The 21,503-nt window shown below is 39.7% G+C and overlaps 2 protein-coding genes across 6 annotated transcripts in view; both read left to right on the forward strand.

The window, feature by feature from the left end:
• TENT2 (terminal nucleotidyltransferase 2) overlaps positions 1–5,321 on the forward strand; it is a 66,860-nt gene extending 61,539 nt beyond the window's left edge. For all 4 annotated transcript variants that reach the window (XM_028114512.2, XM_028114515.2, XM_028114513.2 and 1 more), the window contains 2 exons: positions 1,969–2,048; positions 3,861–5,321. In XM_028114512.2, coding sequence (XP_027970313.1) covers positions 1,969–2,048; positions 3,861–3,935 — 155 coding nt within the window. In that variant the 3' untranslated portion in view covers positions 3,936–5,321. The remainder of the gene's footprint in view (positions 1–1,968; positions 2,049–3,860) is intronic.
• Positions 5,322–8,110: 2,789 nt separating this feature from the next.
• The window catches only part of CMYA5 (cardiomyopathy associated 5), an 87,697-nt gene continuing 74,304 nt past the window's right edge, over positions 8,111–21,503 (forward strand). For both annotated transcript variants that reach the window (XM_028114509.2, XM_088023651.1), the window contains exon 1: positions 8,111–8,259. In XM_028114509.2, the coding sequence (XP_027970310.1) occupies positions 8,111–8,259 (149 nt within the window). The remainder of the gene's footprint in view (positions 8,260–21,503) is intronic.

Below are 21,503 nucleotides of genomic sequence, written 5' to 3' on the forward strand. Positions count from 1 at the left end.
TTCCGTAAGGAACTTTTCTTTGCATGCACAACTTAGCTAACTTGTCCAAGAAGCCTAGCTTTTGACCTGTCTTGGTGTTCAGCATGTCTTCTTCACCAAGCTTAATCATTTCTAGCTTCTGATTTAAAGTGAAAAATATGTAACTCTTCCTTTCACTTCACTTGGATATTTAAGGGCCATCGTGTGGTTATTAATTGGCCCAATTTCAATATTGATGTGTCTCAGGGAAAATAGGGAGGCCTGAGGAGAGGGAGAGAGATGGGGCAACGGCCACTGGGTGGAGCAGTCAGAACACACACAACATTTCTTAAGTTTGCCATCCTATGTGGGTATGGTCATGGTGCCCACGAACAATTATAATAATAGCATCAAAGACAGCTGATCACAGATCACTATAACAGATACAATAATGATGAAAAGTTTGAAATACTAGGAGAATTACCAAAATGTGATAGAGACAACAAAGTGAGCAAATGCTGTTGGAAAAATGGCACTGCTAGACTTGCTCAGCACAGGGTTGCCATAGACCTTCAATTTATTAAAAAAAAAAAAAAAACCCACAATATCTGTGAAGTGCAATAAAGTGAAGTGCAGTAAAACAGTGTATCCTATACTGTGACAATAAACTTTTAAAAATGGCCTTAGTAAGCAATAAAAAATATATATAGACACAAAAGGAGGGTTTTTTTTTAAATTACGGACCTGATTAGATTTGACAAATCTAGAGTTAACGTCTTCATCATATTTCCTATTCTTCCATGCTTTTTCCAGGTCTTTCCCCTCAATTGCGTTTTTTCCTTCTAGCGACTTCATTTTTTTTCTCTCTAGTCACATTCTCTTTCAGCTTTAGAGCATACATAGGTCTTCTCATCCTTGAAAAATACTCTTGATTTTACTGGCTCTTGTAAGTACCTTTTTTTCCTCTTTTACAGTGCCAATATTCTTTTTTTATTTTTTAAGTAAGCTCCACACCCGGTGTGGAGTCCAACATAGGGCTTGAACTCACGACCCTGAGATCAAGACCTGAGCTGAGATCAGGAATCACATGCTTAACTGACAGAGCCACCCAGGCACCCCCAGTGCCCAAATTCTTAAACTCTAGTCATTTTTACCTACTCTTGGCATTATTTCAGCTATCTCATCTCATTTTAATGCCTCTAGTTATCTTCCTTTGCTCACTAGTATCCTCAGTTTCCTTTCTTCTCATGTAGATAGTTTCCTTATGTCTATATATGGACTCTTGTCTCTTACCTTGTGGATGAAGGGTTAGTGGGTGGGGGGTGAAGATGTGGAAGGCACGACACACATAAAAACTTCTGCTTTGTTTTCTTTCTGTGTTCTGTACTTGCTCTCCTGTTTCTCCCTCTCCTTTCACTGCCAAATTTCTCCTACAAGTTACTGTACTCACTGTATCTTTTTCTAAACCACCTACTCACACAACTCTGCACTGTTTTCTATCCTCCTGAGTATTAAACCTCTACTTTGAAAGGTAGTGACCGTTCTCCTGCTGGACAGATCATGGCCTTTTAAATTAAAATTAAATTTAAAATTACCTTTCTGTGGTATTTGACATTGACCACCTTTTTTGCGTATAGTGTTTTATTCTTTCTGATAATTGTTATTTAACTTACTTTTATTTCCCTTAGGGTAGGGATAGGTCCTTGACCCTCTGTGATTCTTCAGAGTTCTTACTCACTTTTGTGATTTAGACTTAACATACCTATGCTGATGACTTTGTTTTAGTTATCCTCTCTCTTGAATTGTATCTACCTTATTAGAACACAGTTCATAATAAAACTATTTTTATATGCGTATATCAAATAAGAGATTAGGCTTCACAATATGCAGTTGCTATTTTGTAGGTTAAAAACTGTCAAATATTGACAGTTTCATATAGTTAAACCTAATATAGAAACTGAAGTTCTAATTTTAATAACTTCTTGTTTATATGTACATTTAATATTGTAGAACCTTTTGATGGAACAAATACAGCCAGAGCGGTGCATGAAAAGCAGAAATTTGACATGATCAAGGATCAATTTTTAAAGGTAAATAATGCATCAGATTAACTCTAGAAACATTAGTGGAATAGTATGCTTTGAAAATGGAAAAATATAATAGAACATAATAGCCCTGGTTCCTGTGTTATGAAGTCATTAAAGTGGCACAGTAGGAAATTTATTACTTGATTGAGAGATACACTTTTCCTTCAGAGAAATCTGTTTTCGTTCACATGGCTTTCACTCTGATGGAAGTAAGCATTTCCTTAGTGAGCCAGTTAAGCTCTCAGAATGAGTGAGTAAAACCTAATGGACTCATTTCTCTCCTTAAAATTTCAAGGAACTTAGTGTAGCTTTAGAATAGAGCTGATGTTTGTTCCATGATTTTTCTTCTGTGTACCCCACTGTAACAGTGAACCTGAGTACCTTTTTATCTTTGCTTATATTTTGAGAAATTAAAAGAAAATCAATGTGTGTGTATCACACATTTTGTATATATAAACTTCAGCCATATGTATGTAAACTGTCATTTATTATTTGGCTCTTTGGTCTACAGTATGAATTGATTCATCAGTGATTTTGTTAGGTGTGGTTTCTTTTTTCAAGGAGTTCCACAGTACAGTGTAGAAACACATTGATGGAAATACATACTGTGAGACATATAGGAGAGAATGCTTCATTGAAGAAAAAGATCAGCGAACTATGAAGGTCATTTTAGAGGGATACTTTCTCATTAGACGTAGAAGTGGACTTTATTTTGATGATAATTAAAAATGCAAGTTTATCATATTACAAGCTGTCCTTCCACGTTAGGCCCTCTCAGTTTGTCAGCCAGATTAGAATATTAAGATTAATGGAATTCTGCAGGGCAAAACAAATATCCAAGAGGGAATATTTTTGTCTATCAGAACAAATTGAGAACTCAGAAATAGCATTGCTACATTGTTGATGCGTGAGTTTTCATTTAGGATTGATTAGCTATAAAACCAATACTTTCGGGCGCCTGGGTGGCTCAGTCGTTAAGCGTCTGCCTTCGGCTCAGGTCATGATCCCAGGGTCCTGGGATCGAGTCCCACATCGGGCTCCCTGCTCAGCGGGAAGCCTGCTTCTCCCTCTCCCACTCCCCCTGCTTGTGTTCCTCCTCTCACTGTCTCTCTCTGTCAAATAAATAAATAAAATCTTTAAAAAAAAAAAAAAGTTTTATAAAACCAATACTTTCAGTCAACTGAACAACTGAAGTAAGAATAAACTACAAAGATACGCAGTCACCAAGTAGTGAGCCAGAGTTTTAGCCTGTGAATAAGAGTTTGGGTTTTTTTTTTTTTTTTTTACAAGTTATATGTTTACTCTTCCTTTTCAAAACTATAAAGTGGTTTATTTGAGATTTACTCTCTCCATAATACTATTTTTGATTGAAAAAGCTTACTAGATGCAAACTAGTCAACCAAGTAATTGAAGTAATTTTCTCACACCCTCTCAAACCCGAAGGTTTTGTCTTCATTACCTTGCTGTTGTAGATGAAATAGTTTAAATCTCTGAATAAATGTTAATATTGTCAGTTGTATCTTTTTGTACCATCTCTGTGTCCATTTCTTTTTTAATGCTGTGTCCATTTCTTTTTTAATTAATTGGAATCACACAGGTATAGAGTTTTTAAATAACATTTTCTTTTCTGATGGCAGAAGCAATACTTTTACTGTGTTAAAAACTTGGGAGATAAAAAACACAAAGGAAAAATATTACCCCAGTTTTGCCACCTAGAGAGAACCACTATTTAACATTCCTAGTAACTCTCATTTCAGTCTTTGTTCCACTTACATAAGTTTTATGTTTTAAGAATGATTTTTCTTTCTCTCCCAGTCGTGGCACAGATTGAAAAACAAAAGAGATTTGAACAGTATACTACCTTTAAGAGCTGCTATCCTGAAAAGATAACTGGCCTGTATTTCTTAATAAAATCTTCTGAGAAATAAAGAACAATAGTAACATCATAATGCATTTTGTTTACCTCCATCATGGTTTCTTTTTAATTGTTCTTGTTTTCATGTTTTATTTTTAAGAGGACATACTTATATAAAGATTGCATATTTTATTATGACATTTCCTAATAAAACCCTTTGATTTAAAGATGTATTTTTGAAAATGTTTACATTGATTAGTAATATTATGGCATGAATTTTCAGATCAGATAAAATATTTTTTGGGGAATTATCTGAACAAATAAAAGGTTTTTGATATAACTTCAATTAATTATACCACATGCTAATACTAAAGATATGTGTGGAATTTTGGAAAGGGATTGATTCATACATACTTAACGTATAACGTACAGTAGATAGTTTGTTGTCTCTCTATTCTAGTAAAGTGAAGATTCAAGCCAGTTATTCAGTTACTTGAAGCAAAATGAAATCTGTTATTTCACTGAAATCACTGCAGAGGCTTGAAATACTGGACAATTGCCTTAAGTCTTCACTTGACTCACCAGGATAGACTGAGGCTTTGGGTGTGTCTCTATTAGCATTTCATTAGTACCTCACATGCTTTTGATGTACTCTTGAGATTGCTTTAAGTTTTTTGTTGAAAACAGTACATTTTGCACTGTAGTAATATGAGCACTAACTCTGTATTTTTCAGCAGTTAGTAAATTGTTTTAAAGAATTAGTTCATTGTAGACATTTTGAAAAGATTGTAAGTCCCCTGTGCTTTATGATAGTTTAGTGCATTGTGCACTTTTACTTTATTTTATGTTTTCTTGCTTTTATTTTCCCTGTGACGTGAAGCATCAGACTGGGGAAAGATCAAAGTTGAGATTATATCCTATTGATGGTATCAGATTTCTTCTGTATACAGTTACAGGATTGTAATCTAAACTGGAATTTTTAGGCAGTAAGCCACTATAAAATGTTTTAGGTAAGACATAAAATTATTATAAATAAAAACTTAATGTTTGTAAAGATAACTTTTTTAGTATTTTTTTTCCATATGAAGAAGTAGTGGTAGCTGCTTAAAAAAAGGCTACAGTGTTTTATTAAGGTTGTTTTTGGTTTATGTAAATATTTGTAAATTGGTCAGTGCCTGTACATTTAAATATGAAAAGTAATCTTGAAAACAATTTTAACTTTTTCAGAAGGACTGTGTACAACTTCTTTTAGGCCTGCTGTAGCACAGTTTGTACCTCTAATGTATTTGGGTTTTTTGCAGACCAATTCAAATGCTAAGACTTTTGCTTTTCTTTGACTTGTAAAGGTGCATATTTTCCTTTTCTTCTTTAAGTTTAAATTTTTGTATGATGTCAAATGGAATAAAGTTTATATATGGAAATTGTTGGTGTGTTTTGTTTTGTTTTGTCTCTGTGCTAGTCTTTTGCGATGAGATTGAGGCTGTAGTTCTCATCTAGAACTGAACTGAATCTAACTTTTATGCTTGATAATATAGATTATACAGAGAATCTCGGAATTGAGTTCATTCTTGGTTAAGCCAGCTAACCACATCAACACTGTATTTCTCTGGCTTTATTAGGAATGAAGCTTTCCACATAGGTGAATTTTTTAGATTACTCATGTTCAGCACTTTTGAGGCAATGGAGCTTTATACATCAGTTCTTTTTCTTGGTAGTTTTCCTAAAATACACACTGTGCAGCTCTGCTTTATCAGAATGTACTGAGTATAATTAATATTCTAGTGATGACTCTGATAATCATTAAAAACAATAAAAAACAGTCCTAGTACTCCATGGTAGTACTGTGTAGCTCTCAGGGATGTTTAAGTGCGAAGGGTGTTCTGCCTCGACAGTATTGGGACATTTCCTAAGAAAGCCCTAGCATTCATTTACCATGGTATGGACTCTTTTATTGCCACTGTTTTCTCAGCGCTCAGTGCCACGTACTCCCCCACCTCCTCATTTTGCTGCTGCTACTTTTTAGCTATCTTGCTGTAACATAGATAAAGAAGTTATTTGTTAATAAATTTATACCCATTTCCAAATCAATAGACTGAAGCCTAAGATTATGTACCTTGTGATAGATGTGTCAGATAAGTGAGCTGTATATTGAGGGAATTTTTTAGACTTTTATTTTTAGTTTGAATTTTTGAATTTTTGTGTGGTGAATAATACATTCTTTTATATTCTATTTGTATTGATCTGGCCATTTCATTTGCATGCATTATTAAGAAGATAGTGTTACAAAGTTAAAAATGTGTAATCGGTACTGCAGTTCTACATTTTGGATTGGTTTGAACTAGGATCTTTGCAAATAAATCTTGACTTTAATTAGTGTTCCCAAGAAATTTTGAGTTAGATGGAAGGAATATACAGCAGCTACCTGTAGTTTTGGTGAGTGTTTAACAGATTCCCACAGCTATGATTGCATTCTTTTTGTCCTAGGTGAGGAGTCAGTCATTTGGGATTACTAGTTGGATAAATCTAGCTCATGTTAAGATAATAACTTGCTGAACCTGGTTTAATGAACCCTGGAAGACTGGACTCCTCTGTCTTCCCTTCCCATACACACCAGCTGATACTTCTGTACTGTATCTGAATTATCTGCAATTCTTTGCTCATAGACTTAATACACACATACAAGCTAGTGTAACTGGTGAATATTACCTAACTTATGTTCATCATATTTAGCAACTCTGTGAATAGAATTTGCTGTAATTAAAAATAAATGTTAGCTATTCTAGCCATAAAATCATCCTCATGAAAAGAAGACCGTTATATAAAGATATTTCTATCTGTTGTATGTACTGGGCAGGTCTGGTCCTGTTTTCTTCAGGCAACATTCATTAAGTGTCTACTCTGTGCTAAGTACTTTGCTTGCTCTGGCCTTGTAAGAGATGGGGATGGTGTGGAAAAAGATGAGTAACAAATATAGAGTGTACTGAGGCAAAGAGACACAAACATAATTTGAATATAGGATAATGGAACCCGAAAGGGGTATTGAACTTAACCTGGGCATTTCAGAGAAAGGTGGTGATCTTGAATGGAGAGTCAGTCACCAGGTAAATAAAGGTTGGGAAAACCTTTCAGGCAGAAGGAACTGTAAATAAAGGCACAGTGGTGTGACTTGATAAATGTTGGGAATCCTGACTTCTAAAGAAGAAACGAGATGTGGGCTGTTGTTATCCAGTGTTCATCTTCCCTAAGGAGCTTGGGCTTTAGTCCTTGAGCATGGGGAAACCATTGAGTGGTTTTAAGCGTAAGCACGCTATGATCCAACACAAGTCTGGGGCCTTTGGGTTGAGTTTCAGACAGAACTTAGACTTTGGCCAATGTGAGGAAAATTATCTCTTGAAGGTTTTTAGGAGAGAGAAAAATGCCCTGACTTAAACAGTCTGCAGGTCACCAAGGATGAGAATACACAATTATTTGATTTGCAAACACAAAAGGAGGCAATATGAAGGAACAATGGTTGAAAACTGTGCCCTTGAAGATGGCAGACCTAGCTTTGTTTCCCATAGGATCACATACTAGGCAGGAGACCTTGAGCCAGCCAGCTTCCCAAGCTCTTCTGAGCCTCAGTTTTCTGATCTAAAAAACCAGCATTGCAGTTAAAAGTACCACAGCAGAATTGTGAGGGGGTAATGGAAATGAGACCCTTAGCAGAGTGCCTGAACTAGTAAGCGCTCTGCTTAGTAAGGAGTAGTTACTTGGTTGGGATGAAGGGTCCATCAAGTAGTTGGGCACCAAGCATACAGCACACCAAAGCCACACTGGAGGGAAGAGAGGCGGGGTTGGGTGCCTTTCCTCCTTTCAAGCCCCTGGTGCAGCTGGAATCTAACCCCCCTTCGGAATGGTGATCAAGAGTTGCCCAAAGGGCCGCCAGGGATCTGCCTAAACTGGAGCGGGGAGGGTCGGGGAGGGGGAAGTTGGCAGACGCAGGGGAAGAGAACTCGCTGAGCCCGGGCCCCAGAAGCTCGGTGGCGAAACTTTGACGCCTTCTATTTAAAGCCTCGGGGCTAGCCCGCCCCCGGGGCCGGGAACCCGAGCCGCCCGCCGGGGCAGGGCAGAGCCTGGCCGGGCCGGGGCCAGAGGCGCAGTCAGAGGGAGAACACCGGGCGCGCGCGGGCGGCTCCGGCTCCAGCTCCGGCTCCGGCCCGGCAGAGGCACGATGGCGAGCAGCGACAGCACCTACGCCGCGGAGAGTTCCCTCGGCTCCGACGGGGACGAGGAGGCCACCCGAAGGCTGGAGAGCGACGAGGAATCGGAGAGCGAGGAGGACGAAACGGCCGCGGAGTCGGAGGAGGAGCCGGACGCCAGGTAGCGTGCTCCCCTCTCAGGCCACAGTCCGAGCGCTTGCCCGGCCGCAGGCCTGGAAATGCGGCCTCGAGGGCAGGGGCTTCGCAGGGAGACTCCGCAACGCTTCGCTTTTCTTTTTCAGCTAGCGTGCCCTGCCTCCGAGCTATGCACTTTCTTTCAGGGGATGCTGCCTTGGTAAGAAACTTGAAGGTGAAGGTGCTTGCTGTCAGCTAGAGTGACAGGCCCGCCTGCAGCAGCAAAGTTCATTACCGCCCCTCCTCCTCCTCTCCGCCACCCCCGCCCCCCCTCCGCCCAGCAACTTGTGACTTGCTCTTGTTTATTCCTGGGGATTTACTTAGGGTCCTGCCTAACTGCAGAAATGTGTTGAACCGCTTATATTTGGCCCAAGGCATAGGAACAATCTTAAAACCCTGAGCTAGAAGAGAAGGGGATATGAGTGGGGGTGGAGACGGAGAGGGCTGCTTTAGAGCCTTCAAATGACTGACTGGAGGTCTCTTGGAACCTGCACTAGGTCGCTGTAAGAGGACTTTAATTTGGTACAAAGGCTCGTAAATTACTTGGAAAAAAACATGAGTTTCAATAACCCGTGTTCTTAAAATCCTGCTTTTTTTTCATGGTTCCAAATATCAACGTTTCAATGAATGTGATTACAATTAGGCAATACTGTATAAAAAATATGGGTCTCCTTCCACTTACATCTCCCAGCCTTCATGTCGGCCCTAAAATGAGAATAGTAGGACTCATCTCCTATTTGGATTTGTTTCTACTTTCACATGTTCTCTTTGGGGTATGGGTTTTTTGTTTCTTTGTTTTGTTTTGTCAGTCAGTGATGTCCTTTCCTAAATCTATTAATATCAGTAGAATGGCTTTGTAGGGGACAGATGGATGTACAGCATTTCAGAATGCCACGTTAAAAGTTCCGTCCAACCAAAGCCAGCAGAGCTGAAGTTGAAATAGCCCATGGAGTAGCACCGATTAAGGGGACTAGTCAGTCAGTTTAGAAGTCTGGAGTGTTGGTCACATATTTCTCTAGTAACTGCCAAGTGGGAAGTAGGCACAGCACCTGTCCTCAAGGACTTTATGGAAGAAGTTAGCAATATGGGGAGTATGAGTCTCTGTGCCAAATAAATGAGAGGGGCAGGGAGGAAGAGAGTGTGTAGATCGGTGCTGCTTTGAGAAGTGGGCATGACCTGGGCTTTAGTGAGTAGGCAGGAGATGCTGAAAGGAAAAGAGGAAGAGAAGATACCTGTGGGAAACGGAACAGGGAATAGTGACCTGTGATTCCTGGACAATACTGAGAAGGGAAATCTGCCAATCCCAGCCTTTATAACCTTTCCCCCTTAATGGTGTTCAGGATCCTTATCTTTGCCCAACCAAAATTTACCACCTAGAGAATTTGCAAACTCATTTACTCTAAAATGTGAGCAGCTGACAGTGATTCAAAGCACACTGAGGTTGCATTGCCCTTTAACAAAGGTCAAGATCTTCAGGTAAAGATAGGATTTATCTGTAGTAAATTTCAGTCTGCTCTGACTACAGATGGTAAGGTGGACATTAGGGCAAGAATTGGAATTAATAGAGTGAGGGCAACCAGAGGGAATGGGGTGGGGGTGGAGGCCTTGCAAACCATCACACTTTTTAATTTTGGATTTGATGACATGGATAACAAGAAATCAGTAAACCTGTGAGCAAGATTTAGGAAAACAGACTGGAGTTATGGAAGGATTGCTGATAGCAGACTGGAAGTTGGTTTTAGAAGGACTCAGATCAGGGAGACAGTAACAAAGAGAAAGATGTCTAGGGACTGAACCATGGCGAAGGCCAGGGGAAAGGAGATGAAAACCATAGCTAGAGGTGGAGAGATGTCAGTGGGCAGGACCTCTCAGGGGAACTGGGAGTCCCCGACTTTTTCCTACTTCAAAGTGTTGTCACAAATCAAACTATTTTGTTGTAAGTTTACAAATATGGCCTAAAGTTCTCCCCGCCCCCCCCCCCCCGAGGCTAGAAGTGAGAATTTGGAATATTCTCTAAAGGATGGGAGGTAAGAATGCTTTCCCATCTTTCTTTGCCCCTTCCTCTTGGCTCTGCTGCTGAAGTTTTAGAGTTATAAGAGAGTCCACTCTGTGCCAGTCTTAGTGCTGAGTGTTTACGGATATTTTCTCATTTTAAACCCTCCCAGCAACACTATATGCTGACTGTCCTTTTATAGATGAGGAAACAGGCTTTATATGATTTACTGAGGGTATAAGGCAAGTCATAGAACCTGGAGGTGAGCCTGGGTCTGCTTCCTCCAAGCCACTGCTAGACTTTCACCACCTCCCTTCTTGTGCAGTCGAGAGACCCTTACTGTAGGTGGACCTGGAATAGCTCCAACTAGCTTCTACCTTGAAAAATTACTAGACCGCATTCTTTGCATAATAGTAGGAGTTTCCCCCCATCTTGAATGGAAAGGCTGTTTGCATTTTCTTGGCGGTTGGAACCATTCTCAGAAGTTAAATTACAAACTCGGTTTTTTTTAAACTAAGAGGCACTTAATAGTAAATAAGTGGAAATAGCCTAATAGTAACAGAATGATTATTGCATCTACTTTATGTGATGTTACTAAGCCATTATTAAAATGCTATTTATGAAGATTTCTAACAATATGGGAAATATGTATATTGAATATGAAAGAAATGCTCATTGTATAATTTAGAATGATCTCACTATAAAATATATATTGGAAAAAGGCCTAAAAGGTTAATAAAGTTTCATAAAAGGTTAATAAAGGTTAACATAATAAAGAATATAATAAAACTTATGGTAACCTTTATTAACCTTAAGGTTAAAAAAGGTTTATAGTGGCTGTCTCTAAGTGATGGGATAATGATTGACTAAAATTTTAAAAAATATCTGTATTTCTTGGTTTTTCTATAATGAACAGGTAGTGCACTTTATTATCAGAAAAAAAAAACCTAAAAATTCAAAAGGCACAAGTGTAATCTGCTTGTAAACCTTTTCTTTACACTTTCAAAAATGGCAGGTGGAATTATCCATAGCCACCTTTCTGAATCAAGGAAAAAATTCCCTTTAATTGTAAAAATGCTTTTCTAGTGCATAAAAGCTCATTATTACACATGCCAATGCTTGTATTGAATCAGAGAACTACCCTCCTGATGTATTATTTAGTGATATGAGTATGATATATGGCATGAAGAAACCCGAGTGTGAATCCTACTAGCCATTCTATCATGGGCAAATTCCCTATTTTCTCGGAGCCTTAATTTTCTCATCTGTAAAATGGTAGTAATACTTCCTAATTTATAAGGTTGTCATAGGATTAAATAAACTATGTGAATATGTGTAAGAGTACTTGCCTTTAGGAAGTTCCCAATAAGTTTTAGTTTCTTACCTCACTTCAGATGAACCATTATTGGCAGCAAAGCTTTATCTTCTGCCCACCTCCATCAATGAGGGGAGAATGATGGTCTCAGTTTTTAATATGAGTCATGATCCTATTTCACTTTGACTTTCCTGTATTCATTCATTCACTACACATTCATGGAATACCTACTAATTGCCATGGACCATGCAAAGGTGCTAGGGATACAAAAATTACTAAGAATTCATTACCATTCCAAGGTGTTCGCATTCTCATTGGAGAAATAGAAATAGAAAAACACAATTATGTCATTAAGTGTTATAAGAGGTTTGAGGAAAAAAAGGTCTATATGAAGTACCTCAAAGTAGGGATCTAGTCCTGGGATCCACCTTGCCTGGAAGGAATGGGGACGTCTTCATCAGGGGCCTTGGGAGCAGGGTATTCAATCATAATGAAGTGCCTAGAGAGCTAATAGTTTGTGACTATCAAAAATGATTTTTGTGTTGCTAAAACTTCATAAAAGTTAGATGTGGAAAGCAGCTCTATAGAATCCACAGGATGTTCGAGCTGCGAGAAGCTTTAGAAGCATCTTTCCCCAGCCAGTCCTTTTGCAGACTCAGGAGATGAATGTCAGGGGACATTTGTTCAAAGTCACATAAGTTTTTAGTGGTAGAATTGGGATTAGATCCAGCTGCCTCAGCTCCAATCCAATGTTCATTAATTTATTCATTCAACAAACATTTATTGAACTCCTGTGTGCCAGACACTTTCTAGGCAAAAGGATATAGCAGTGAACAAAATGAACAAAGTTTCTGCCTTCCTGGGAGTGACTTTCCAGTTCGGGGAGACAAACATAAATACGTAATATGCCAGGTGGCAATAAGTGATAGGAGGACAAATGCAGCAGGATAAGGGTTATGTTGTTTTTGGGTATGTTGGTGAAGAAGGCCTCTCTGATAAGGTGACACGAGCAGAGAAGGAAGGAATGAGTGTCCTAAGAAAAGGGAAGAGCTGCTCCACGGGCACTGGGGCAGGAACACGTGGGGCTTGTTTGAGGACACAAGGAGGTCAGGTTGCTGGAGCAGAGTAAATAAAGGGGAGAGGGGTGGGAGGTGAATCTGAGAAGTAGTTGGGTTACAGATCAGGTAGGGCTTTACAGGCCATGGTGAGGACTTCATGTTTTAGTCTGAGTGGAATAGGAAGCTGTATTTGGTCTACCGTATCACTCAAGGTTTAAAACAAAGACCTGGTGATTGCAGTATTCCATTCAATAGTAAGGGCCTATGCATTCCTATATTCATTAATAATATTTATTGTATGAAGACTGTGTGCCAAACACTGCTAAATGTTTCAAACGTATGGTCTTCTACATGGAGGGAAATATGTAAATAGGCACTCATTATTTTTGCATTTTTCTGACTGGAGACCAGTGAAGCCTGACCCTTTTAGTCTTTCTGACAGATTACCTAAAAATTTTTCAGTATTTTTGCTTTGGATCATTTTCTGTTGTTCAGCTTTAATTTCTCTATTTATGCACAGAGGTTTTTTGCCACAGCAGTACCCAAAACTTAGAAATCATCTTGAATTGCAGTTTTGCTAGTGCCTGTATAAAATAGGTCTGTCCGAGCTGATAGGAGTAAAATTATTAGTGACATTTACATTTAACTAATCATTGTAAGAAACAAAACTTTTGGAAGGTGAAGGCAGTTTGTAAGGGGTTTTTGTTATTAGTACGGAGCACTCTGTTTCCATATATCTATTTATATGCTGTCTCCCACTGCTGTGCTTACCCAGGTGTTTTGACAAGTGTGTTATTTGAGCCGGCCCTCTTTTGAGGTCAGTGGAAAGAGCTGAAATGGGAGGGGTGACTGCTCAGGATGCCAAAGACTGAGGGAGGAGAGAGATTATTACAACAGGCACTTGGAGCCAGAAACTGAAGAGCTATTTAAATGTTGGCTGCATGGGTGTTGCATGCCCTTGGTTAGACTTTGACTCAATGTAGAGAATACAGCAAGAGTTGGATTTTTTTTTTTTAACAGCAAACCTATTAATGTGTGGAACATATTGACTGTAGAATTTTGCAAATATAAAAGAAATGTGTCTTATATTTCTTGGATATTCTGAACCTAGGCTTAATGAAAACCTTGACTCAATTCAGACAATATAACCAAATTCCTCTTCCTACCAAGAAAACTTAGAAAACCAGGTTTAAGAGACTGGATGTGGCTTGTACCTGAAAGAGTACAAGCTTTGGCTTAGGCCAGCATTATCCAGTAGAAATATAATGTGAGCCACATATGTAATTTAAAATTTTCTAATAGCCACATTAAAAGATGTAAAAAGCAGGTGAAATTAATTTAAATAATTTATTTTATTTAACCCCACATCCAAAGTGTTATCATTTCAACATGTAATCAATATAAAAATTATTAATGGGATATTTTATATATTTTTATGCTAAGTCTTTGAAATTTGGTGTGTATTTCACTTTTCAGTGCATCTCGATTCCTCCCTCACAGCTATGTTTTAAGTACTCAATAGCCGCATGTGGCTAGTGGGTACCATATTAGACAATGTGGGCCTGATAATACCTAGACATCCTTAGCATCACTGGAATCCACAGACCTGCTCCTAAAGTTGTATATGCCAGACCCTGTGCTAGGCACCAGGAGCATGAAGGTGATTGGGTGGCACAGTTGCTTCTCTCAAGCAGCTCAGTCTGGCACAGGGAAGCAATTAGCTCCAACATAATGTCATAAGCATTACACTAAGGATATTAACAAAGGAATAGAGAAAAGACATATATTCTTTTTCTTTCTTTCTTTTTTTTAAAGATTTTATTCATTTGAGAGCAAGAGAGCACAAGCCAGGGGAGGGGCAGAGGGAGACGGAGAAGCTGACTCTCCGCTGAGCAGGGAGCCTGGTGCGGGGCTCAGTCCCAAGACCCCAGAATCATGACCTGAGCTGAAGGCAGACACTTAACTGGCTGAGCCATCCAGGTGTCCCAAGACATACATTCTTCTTAAAATTAGATTTAGAAAGGTTTTGCGGAGGTAATACAGCAGCTGGGCAGAAAGATATTTCAGGCACAATATGTGGTTAGATATTCCTTTAGGTCCTAGTTCCAACTCTTATGCTGTTCATTGCTGCTCTGTCTAAGCTTTCTTTTTCTCCTCTCGAAGCACTCAGGATTTCTAAGCCTGAGAATATTTGTTGAATGAATAAGTGAATGGCATGAATAACTGAATGAATGAATAAACAAGTGAATTGTCAAATCATCCAGACTCCTGTGAGAAGCAAATTTAGTTGGGAGATTGAACCTGTTAGATTAGGGAGAATTTTGGTTACATTCATTGACCAGGAATTGACAATGTCCAGTGACTCTGGAAACACAGTAGCTTGGAGGGGACAGTGATAAGTACTGAGGGATTGTTCAATTAGGATGTCTGCGGTCATCATTCCCAACTTCTGTGACTTGTTGGAAAGCCTCCCTTAGACTGGCCCTTGAGCCAGATCATAGATGGGAGGATAAGAATAGGCTTTGCTTTTTGTCCAGAGAAAAGTCCTCTATTAAGGCAACTGAAGTATATTCAGTTCCAAAATTCCACATCCTAATCTGATAAAGTCCATGATATGTGGGAAGATTAATTGATGCTACTGTTGTCTACCAAATTGAATGCTCCAAACCTTCTTATGGAGCCACTGATGTTTTCTTAGTTTGATGATGCTTCTCTTTAAAAAAAAATTAGGATGCTAAACAAATTTACATTCACCACAAATTCCTCTTAATGTCTGATTTCAGTAGGGCACTTAAAATTGTTGATTTGTAAATAAGATTAATTTCGTCCTGTTATGACTTTGTTAAATTGACATTTGTTAAGTGGAGCATAGGGTGCCAGATGGTGAGCCATAGTTTGACAAAAGACCACAAGAGAAATCGCAGTACAGAAGTTTATTACTCACAAGTCCTGGAGGAAGTACACAGCATAGCTCAGGGGGCCACATGGGGAAGTCAAGGCAGAGTGCAGAGAGAAAGTCAAGATCTGGGACATATGCCTTTATTAGGGTCCATGAGTGGAGGACTTTGGGGCTTCCTGGGCTGAGATTGGATCAGTCAATTCAAACTAAAATGAGTGGGGTTTTGGTATGCTCCATGGGGGTCTTATCTAAGGGGCACAGAGTGGGGAGGCATTGAAGATGGGGGAGATTGTTGATCACAAGAACTGTTGGGGAAGTCATATCAGGAACTTCAGTGGCATATGACTCTTCAGACGATTACCCAGGGCATGTGCTAGCATGAGTGAGGCTGGTGTCAGTTTAAGGCTCCTGCAGATCACTTAGCCAAACAAAATGGATGCCGAGGGAGCAATACCTCTGAGTAGCTTAGCTAAGCTCATGACACCTTCAATTTTAGAAATATAACTACTATAAAAAAAGAGGCTCATTCAACAAATACTTATTGGGGACCTACATAGAGTGAGTGAACAAAACAGAATTCCTAATCTTTAGAGTTCAGTTTCTGGAGAGGGCAGACAATAAACAAATAATCTCACATGCAATTAGTTGAAGTGAATGCATTGGTGAAATGAATTGGGCCTGGGGAACTGAGGTGGGGGTCTACCAGGGCCCTGGCCCATCAAGTCTCAGTCCCTTAAGCTTCCTTGCTCGTTTCCCTGTGAGTTGTGTATCAGTCTCTGGGTCCATCTGGCTAGCCCTTCTCTATCTGTCTGCAGAAAAAGGTGTCACTGTCCTAGGTCCAAGTCTGGCAGGAAAGCCTGGCTGCTGATGGCACTTATCCTGGAAGGGGCCTTAGCATCATTTCCCTGACTTATGTTTCTGATGAGTGAACAGAGACCCAGGGAAGAAGCCCAACCATTATTTACTCAAGGAATAGCGAGTCTATTCCTTGCACTGTCACTTGTTATTTTGAGTTATTTTCACAATAACTCTATGATATAGGCATTGTTTTCATCTCCGTTTTATGAGAGAGAAAATGGAGGCTTAGTTGTACTGAATAATTTATCTAATGTCAGGCAGCTGGAAAGTGCACTAGGATTCTGACCCTAGTCTAATGACAGAGTGCTGGAACACTCATGAATTCTGGGCTCACCTCAAGTTCTTGCATATGTATACACAGTATACACACATCTGGTCTCTATTAGCCAATTTCTTTCTTTTTTACTTGAGTGTAAAATTACTTTTTTTTTTTTAATCCTTTAGAATCTTAGATTTTTTTATTATGTTATGTTAATCACCATACATTACATCATTAGTTTTTGATGTATTGTTACATGATTCATTGTTTGCATATAACACCGAGTGCTCCATGCAGTATGTGCCCTCTTTAGTACCATCACCAGGCTAACCCATCCCCCACCCCCCTCCCCTCTAGAACCCTCAGTTTGTTTCTCAGAGTCCATCGTCTCTCATGGTTCGTCTCCCCCTCTGATTTTCCCCCCTTCATTCTTCCCTTCCTGCTGCTGCTGCTTCTTTTTTTTTTTTTTTAACATATAATGTATTATTTGTTTCAGAGGTACAGGTCTGTGATTCAACAGTCTTACACAATTCACAGCGCTCACCATAGCACATACCCTCCCCAGTGTCTATCACCCAGCCACCCCATCCCTCCCACCCCCCATCACTCCAGCAACCCTCAGTTTGTTTCCTGAGATTAAGAACTCTTCATATCAGTGAGGTCATATGATACATGTCTTTCTCTAATTGACTTATTTCGCTCAGCATAATACCCTCCAGTTCCATCCACGTCGTTGCAAATGGCAAGATTTCATTCCTTTTGATGGCTGTATAATATTCCATTGTGTATATATATATATATATATATATATATATATATATATACCACATCTTCTTTATCCATTCATCTGTTGGTGGACATCTTGGCTCTTTCCACAGTTTGGCTATTGTGGACATTGCTGCTATAAACATCGGGGTGCACGTATCCCTTCGGATCCCTACATTTGTATCTTTGGGGTAAATACCCAGTAGTGCAATTGCTGGGTCATAGGGCAGCTCTATTTTCAACTTTTTGAGGAATCTCCATACTGTTTTCCAGAGTGGCTGCACCAGCTTGCATTCCCACCAACAGTGTAGGAGGGTTCCCCTTTCTCCGCATCCCTGCCAACATCTGTCATTTCCTGACTTGTTAATTTTAGTGATTCTGACTGGTGTGAGGTGGTCTCTCATTGAGGTTTTGATTTGGATTTCCCTGATGCTGAGTGATGTTGAGCACTTTTTCATGTGTCTCTTGGCCACTTGGATGTCTTCTCTGGAAAAATGTCTGTTCCTGTCTTCAGCCCATTTCTTGATTGGATCATTTGTTTGGGTGTAGAGTTTAAGAAGTTCTTTATAGATTTTGGATACTAGCCCTTTATCTGATATGTCATTTGCAAATATCTTCTCCCAGTCTGTTGGTTGTCTTTTGGTTTTGTTGACTGTTTCTTTTGCTGTGCAAAAGCATTTTATCTTGATGAAGTTCCAATAGTTCATTTTTGCCCTTGCTTCCCTTGCCTTTGGTGATGTTTCTAGGAAGAAGTTGCTGCGGCTGAGGTCGAAGACGTTGCTGCCTGTGTTCTCCTTTAGGATTTTGATGGACTCCTGTCTCATATTTAGATCTTTCAGCCATTTTGAGTCTATTTTTGTGTGTGGTGTAAGGTCAGTTTCATTCTTCTGCATGTGGCTGTCCAATTTTCCCAACACCATTTGTTGAAGAGACTGTCTTTTTTCCACTGGACATTCTTTCCTGCTTTGTTGAAGATGAGTTGACCATAGAGTTGAGGGTCCATTTCTGGGCTCTCGATTCTGTTCCACTGATCTATGTGTCTGTTTTTGTGCCAGTACTATACTGTCTTGATGACTACAGCTTTGTAGTAGAGCTTGAAGTCCGGAATTGTGATGGCACCAGCTTTGCTTTTCTTCTTCAACATTCCTCTGGGTATTTGGGGTCTTTTCTAGTTCCATACAAATTTTAGGATTATTTGTTCCATTTCTTTGAAAAAAGTGGATGGTATTTTGATGGGGATTGCATTGAATGTGTAGATTGCTCTAGGTATCACTGACATCTTTACAATATTTGTTCTTCCAATCCATGAGCATGGAACGTTTTTCCATTTCTTTGTGTCTTCCTCAATTTCTTTCATGAGTATTTTATAGTTTTCTGAGTACAGATTCTTTGCCTCTTTGGTTAGATTTATTCCTAGGTATCTTATGGTTTTGGGTGCAATTGTAAATGGGATTGACTCCTTAATTTCTCTTTCTTCTGTCTTGTTGTTGGTGTATAGGAATGCCACTGATTTCTGTGCATTGATTTCATATACTGCCACTTTACTGAATTCCTGTATGAGTTCTAGCAGTTTTGGGGTGGAGTCTTTTGGGTTTTCCACATACAGTATCATATCATCTGCAAAGAGTGAGAGTTTGACTTCTTTGCCAATTCGGATGCCTTTTATTTCTTTTTGTTGTCTGATTGCTTGGCTTGGACTTCTAATACTATGTTGAATAGCAGTGGTGATAGTGCACATCCCTTCCGTGTTCCTGACCTTAGGGGGAAAGCTCTCAGTTTTTCCCCATTGAGAATGATATTTGCTGTGGGTTTTTCATAGATGGCTTTTATGATATTGAGGTGTGTACCCTCTATCCCTATACTCTGAAGAGTTTTGATCAAGAAAGGATGCTGTACTTTGTCAAATGCTTTTTCCGCATCTATTGAGAGGATCATATGGTTCTTGTTCTTTCTTTTATTAATGTATTGTATCACATATAATTATTTCAATTTGCTTCTAATTTTAAAAGCAAAGCATAAAAGATACAGAAAATCTACGTAGTAGCTAATCCTGACCAGCACCTTAGCATAATAAGTTTCCTAGTGTGTAATAGGGAGAGTAGATCTTGTGTTTAAAAATAGACATTAGGCAATCTCGTGTGATTGAATTTTCATAAGGTCAAACATGGAAATACCAAAATAACTTCTCTACATGCTCTATAGGATCATATGATAAATGTTCAATAGGTATTTACTATAATATCTATAAAATTCAGATCCTTTGTTTAAAAGAATTTTTGGATTTAGCACAGTACACTTGGAAGTTTTCCTATCTAGTGTTTGTTTGTTTTCAGGAGAAAAGGAGGAGAAAAGTGAGACTGTTGTGGTCTTTGTCTCCTCTTAGAGTTTTTGGATCTCCAAGATGGGCTTCAATAAATCCCCTCTTCATCCAGCACTATTTGGGGCATAAACCAGGTTATAACGCAAAAACACCTGATAGGACTGAAAAGACCTGGTTTATCATCCTGGCTCTGCACTTACTTGCTGTGTGACTTGGTGCAAGACGCTTAACCTCTGTGTGTTAAGTGTTGCATAGATTTCAAGGCCCTACCTGACCTGCTTACCTCTCACAGGTCCTCTCACATCCTTCTGCAATGTTCACTACATTCCAGCCCTGCTGGCTTCTTTCAGAACCTCCAACGTGCTCAGCCTGTTCCTGCATTCATGTCTTTGTCTTCTCTCCCTGGTGCTTCTTCCCCAAATCTACTCTTCAGTATCAGTACAGATGACAAGAGACTTTCCTCAGCCACTCTGCCCATTAGGCTCTCTTCTTACCTTTCACTATCACATTATTCACGATTTCAGATTGCTTTTCATGGCACCATCACTATCTGAAATGGTGGGTTTTTTTGGTTTGTTTATTCATTGTTTATTGCCACCACTAGAGGGAAAGCTCCATGAAGGCAGGGGCCTTGTTTCGCTTCTCCGCTGTGTCTCCAGCAGCTAGGGCACAGTCTGGCACACAGTAGGTCTTAAGAAATGGTTGTCGAATGAACAAGTGGTTGGAGCTCACCATGAAACATTTCATTCCAGGGCCTCGGGTTTCCCTTTCTTAGATCAGCACTGCTCATACCATCACAGTCTCAAATCATTTTGTTCCTGGGTGCCAAGACAAGGGCACAGAGAATGAGAGCTCACAAGCGGTCTTTGAATTTGGCAAAAGGCCAGCCAAATAGAGAGAAATTAAGGACAGAAGTGCTAACACCTCTGAGAGGGCTAAAAGTTTAAGCCTGTCAGCATCTGATTTAGATTGGATTCCCTTTTGAACAATTCCCTTCAAATACAGGACCTAAGACACTCTCCTGGGAGAAGGGGGCATCAGAAAAGGGAAAGTGGGTGCTTAGGAGTGACAGGACTCCGGAGGCCCATTGGAGCTACAGTTGTGGTCCTGCTCAGAGGAGTGAGCAAAGGATACTACCTCAGACATTGCAGAAAACAACTTTCTCCAAGCCCTCGGCCTCAGATCACTCATAACTCTGGGAGGGAGGGATATTCTTATTTCCCTGACTCAGAGAGTCCAGGATACAAAAGGAGGGGTGGGGAGAAAGCATACACAAAGTTGGCAGTGTTGATATATGAACTGAAATTGCCTGATAACAAAATATGTAGTTAAATCTGTGGATAGAATTAGGACTCCTACTCCATTTACATACTCGACCCTTTGGAAGAAAATCCCTGGATATCAACCCAGGTTGACAGGAGATGCAGGGTCACTCAGCCTCTGTGGATCAAGGCGGAGAGAGGACTGCCAGCAGCAGAAAATTGGGGCCTTAGCATCTGAATAACTTCCAACAATCAATGGCCTACTTAATCTTAGAGTAGAATGGCGAGAAATGGCAACAATTTCTTAAGAGTTTTCTTTCCATTTCTCTCTGCTCCAGTTCTTACCTACTGCTCAAACTGCAAGATTTCCACTTGTCAATCCCACAAGTTCCCCTGGGCTGAGTTTGTGTAGCTTAAGAGTTGAGAATCACAAATTCAGAAACCCAGGCTTTAGTAACAACATTGCCTCTGAACAGCTTTCCATTTGCCAGTGAAGTCTTA

Source organism: Eumetopias jubatus, unplaced genomic scaffold, assembly GCF_037043125.1.
Source record: "Eumetopias jubatus isolate StellerSeaLion01/CBP00866 unplaced genomic scaffold, mEumJub1_p1.0 scaffold_5, whole genome shotgun sequence".
Lineage (NCBI taxonomy): Eukaryota > Metazoa > Chordata > Mammalia > Carnivora > Otariidae > Eumetopias > Eumetopias jubatus.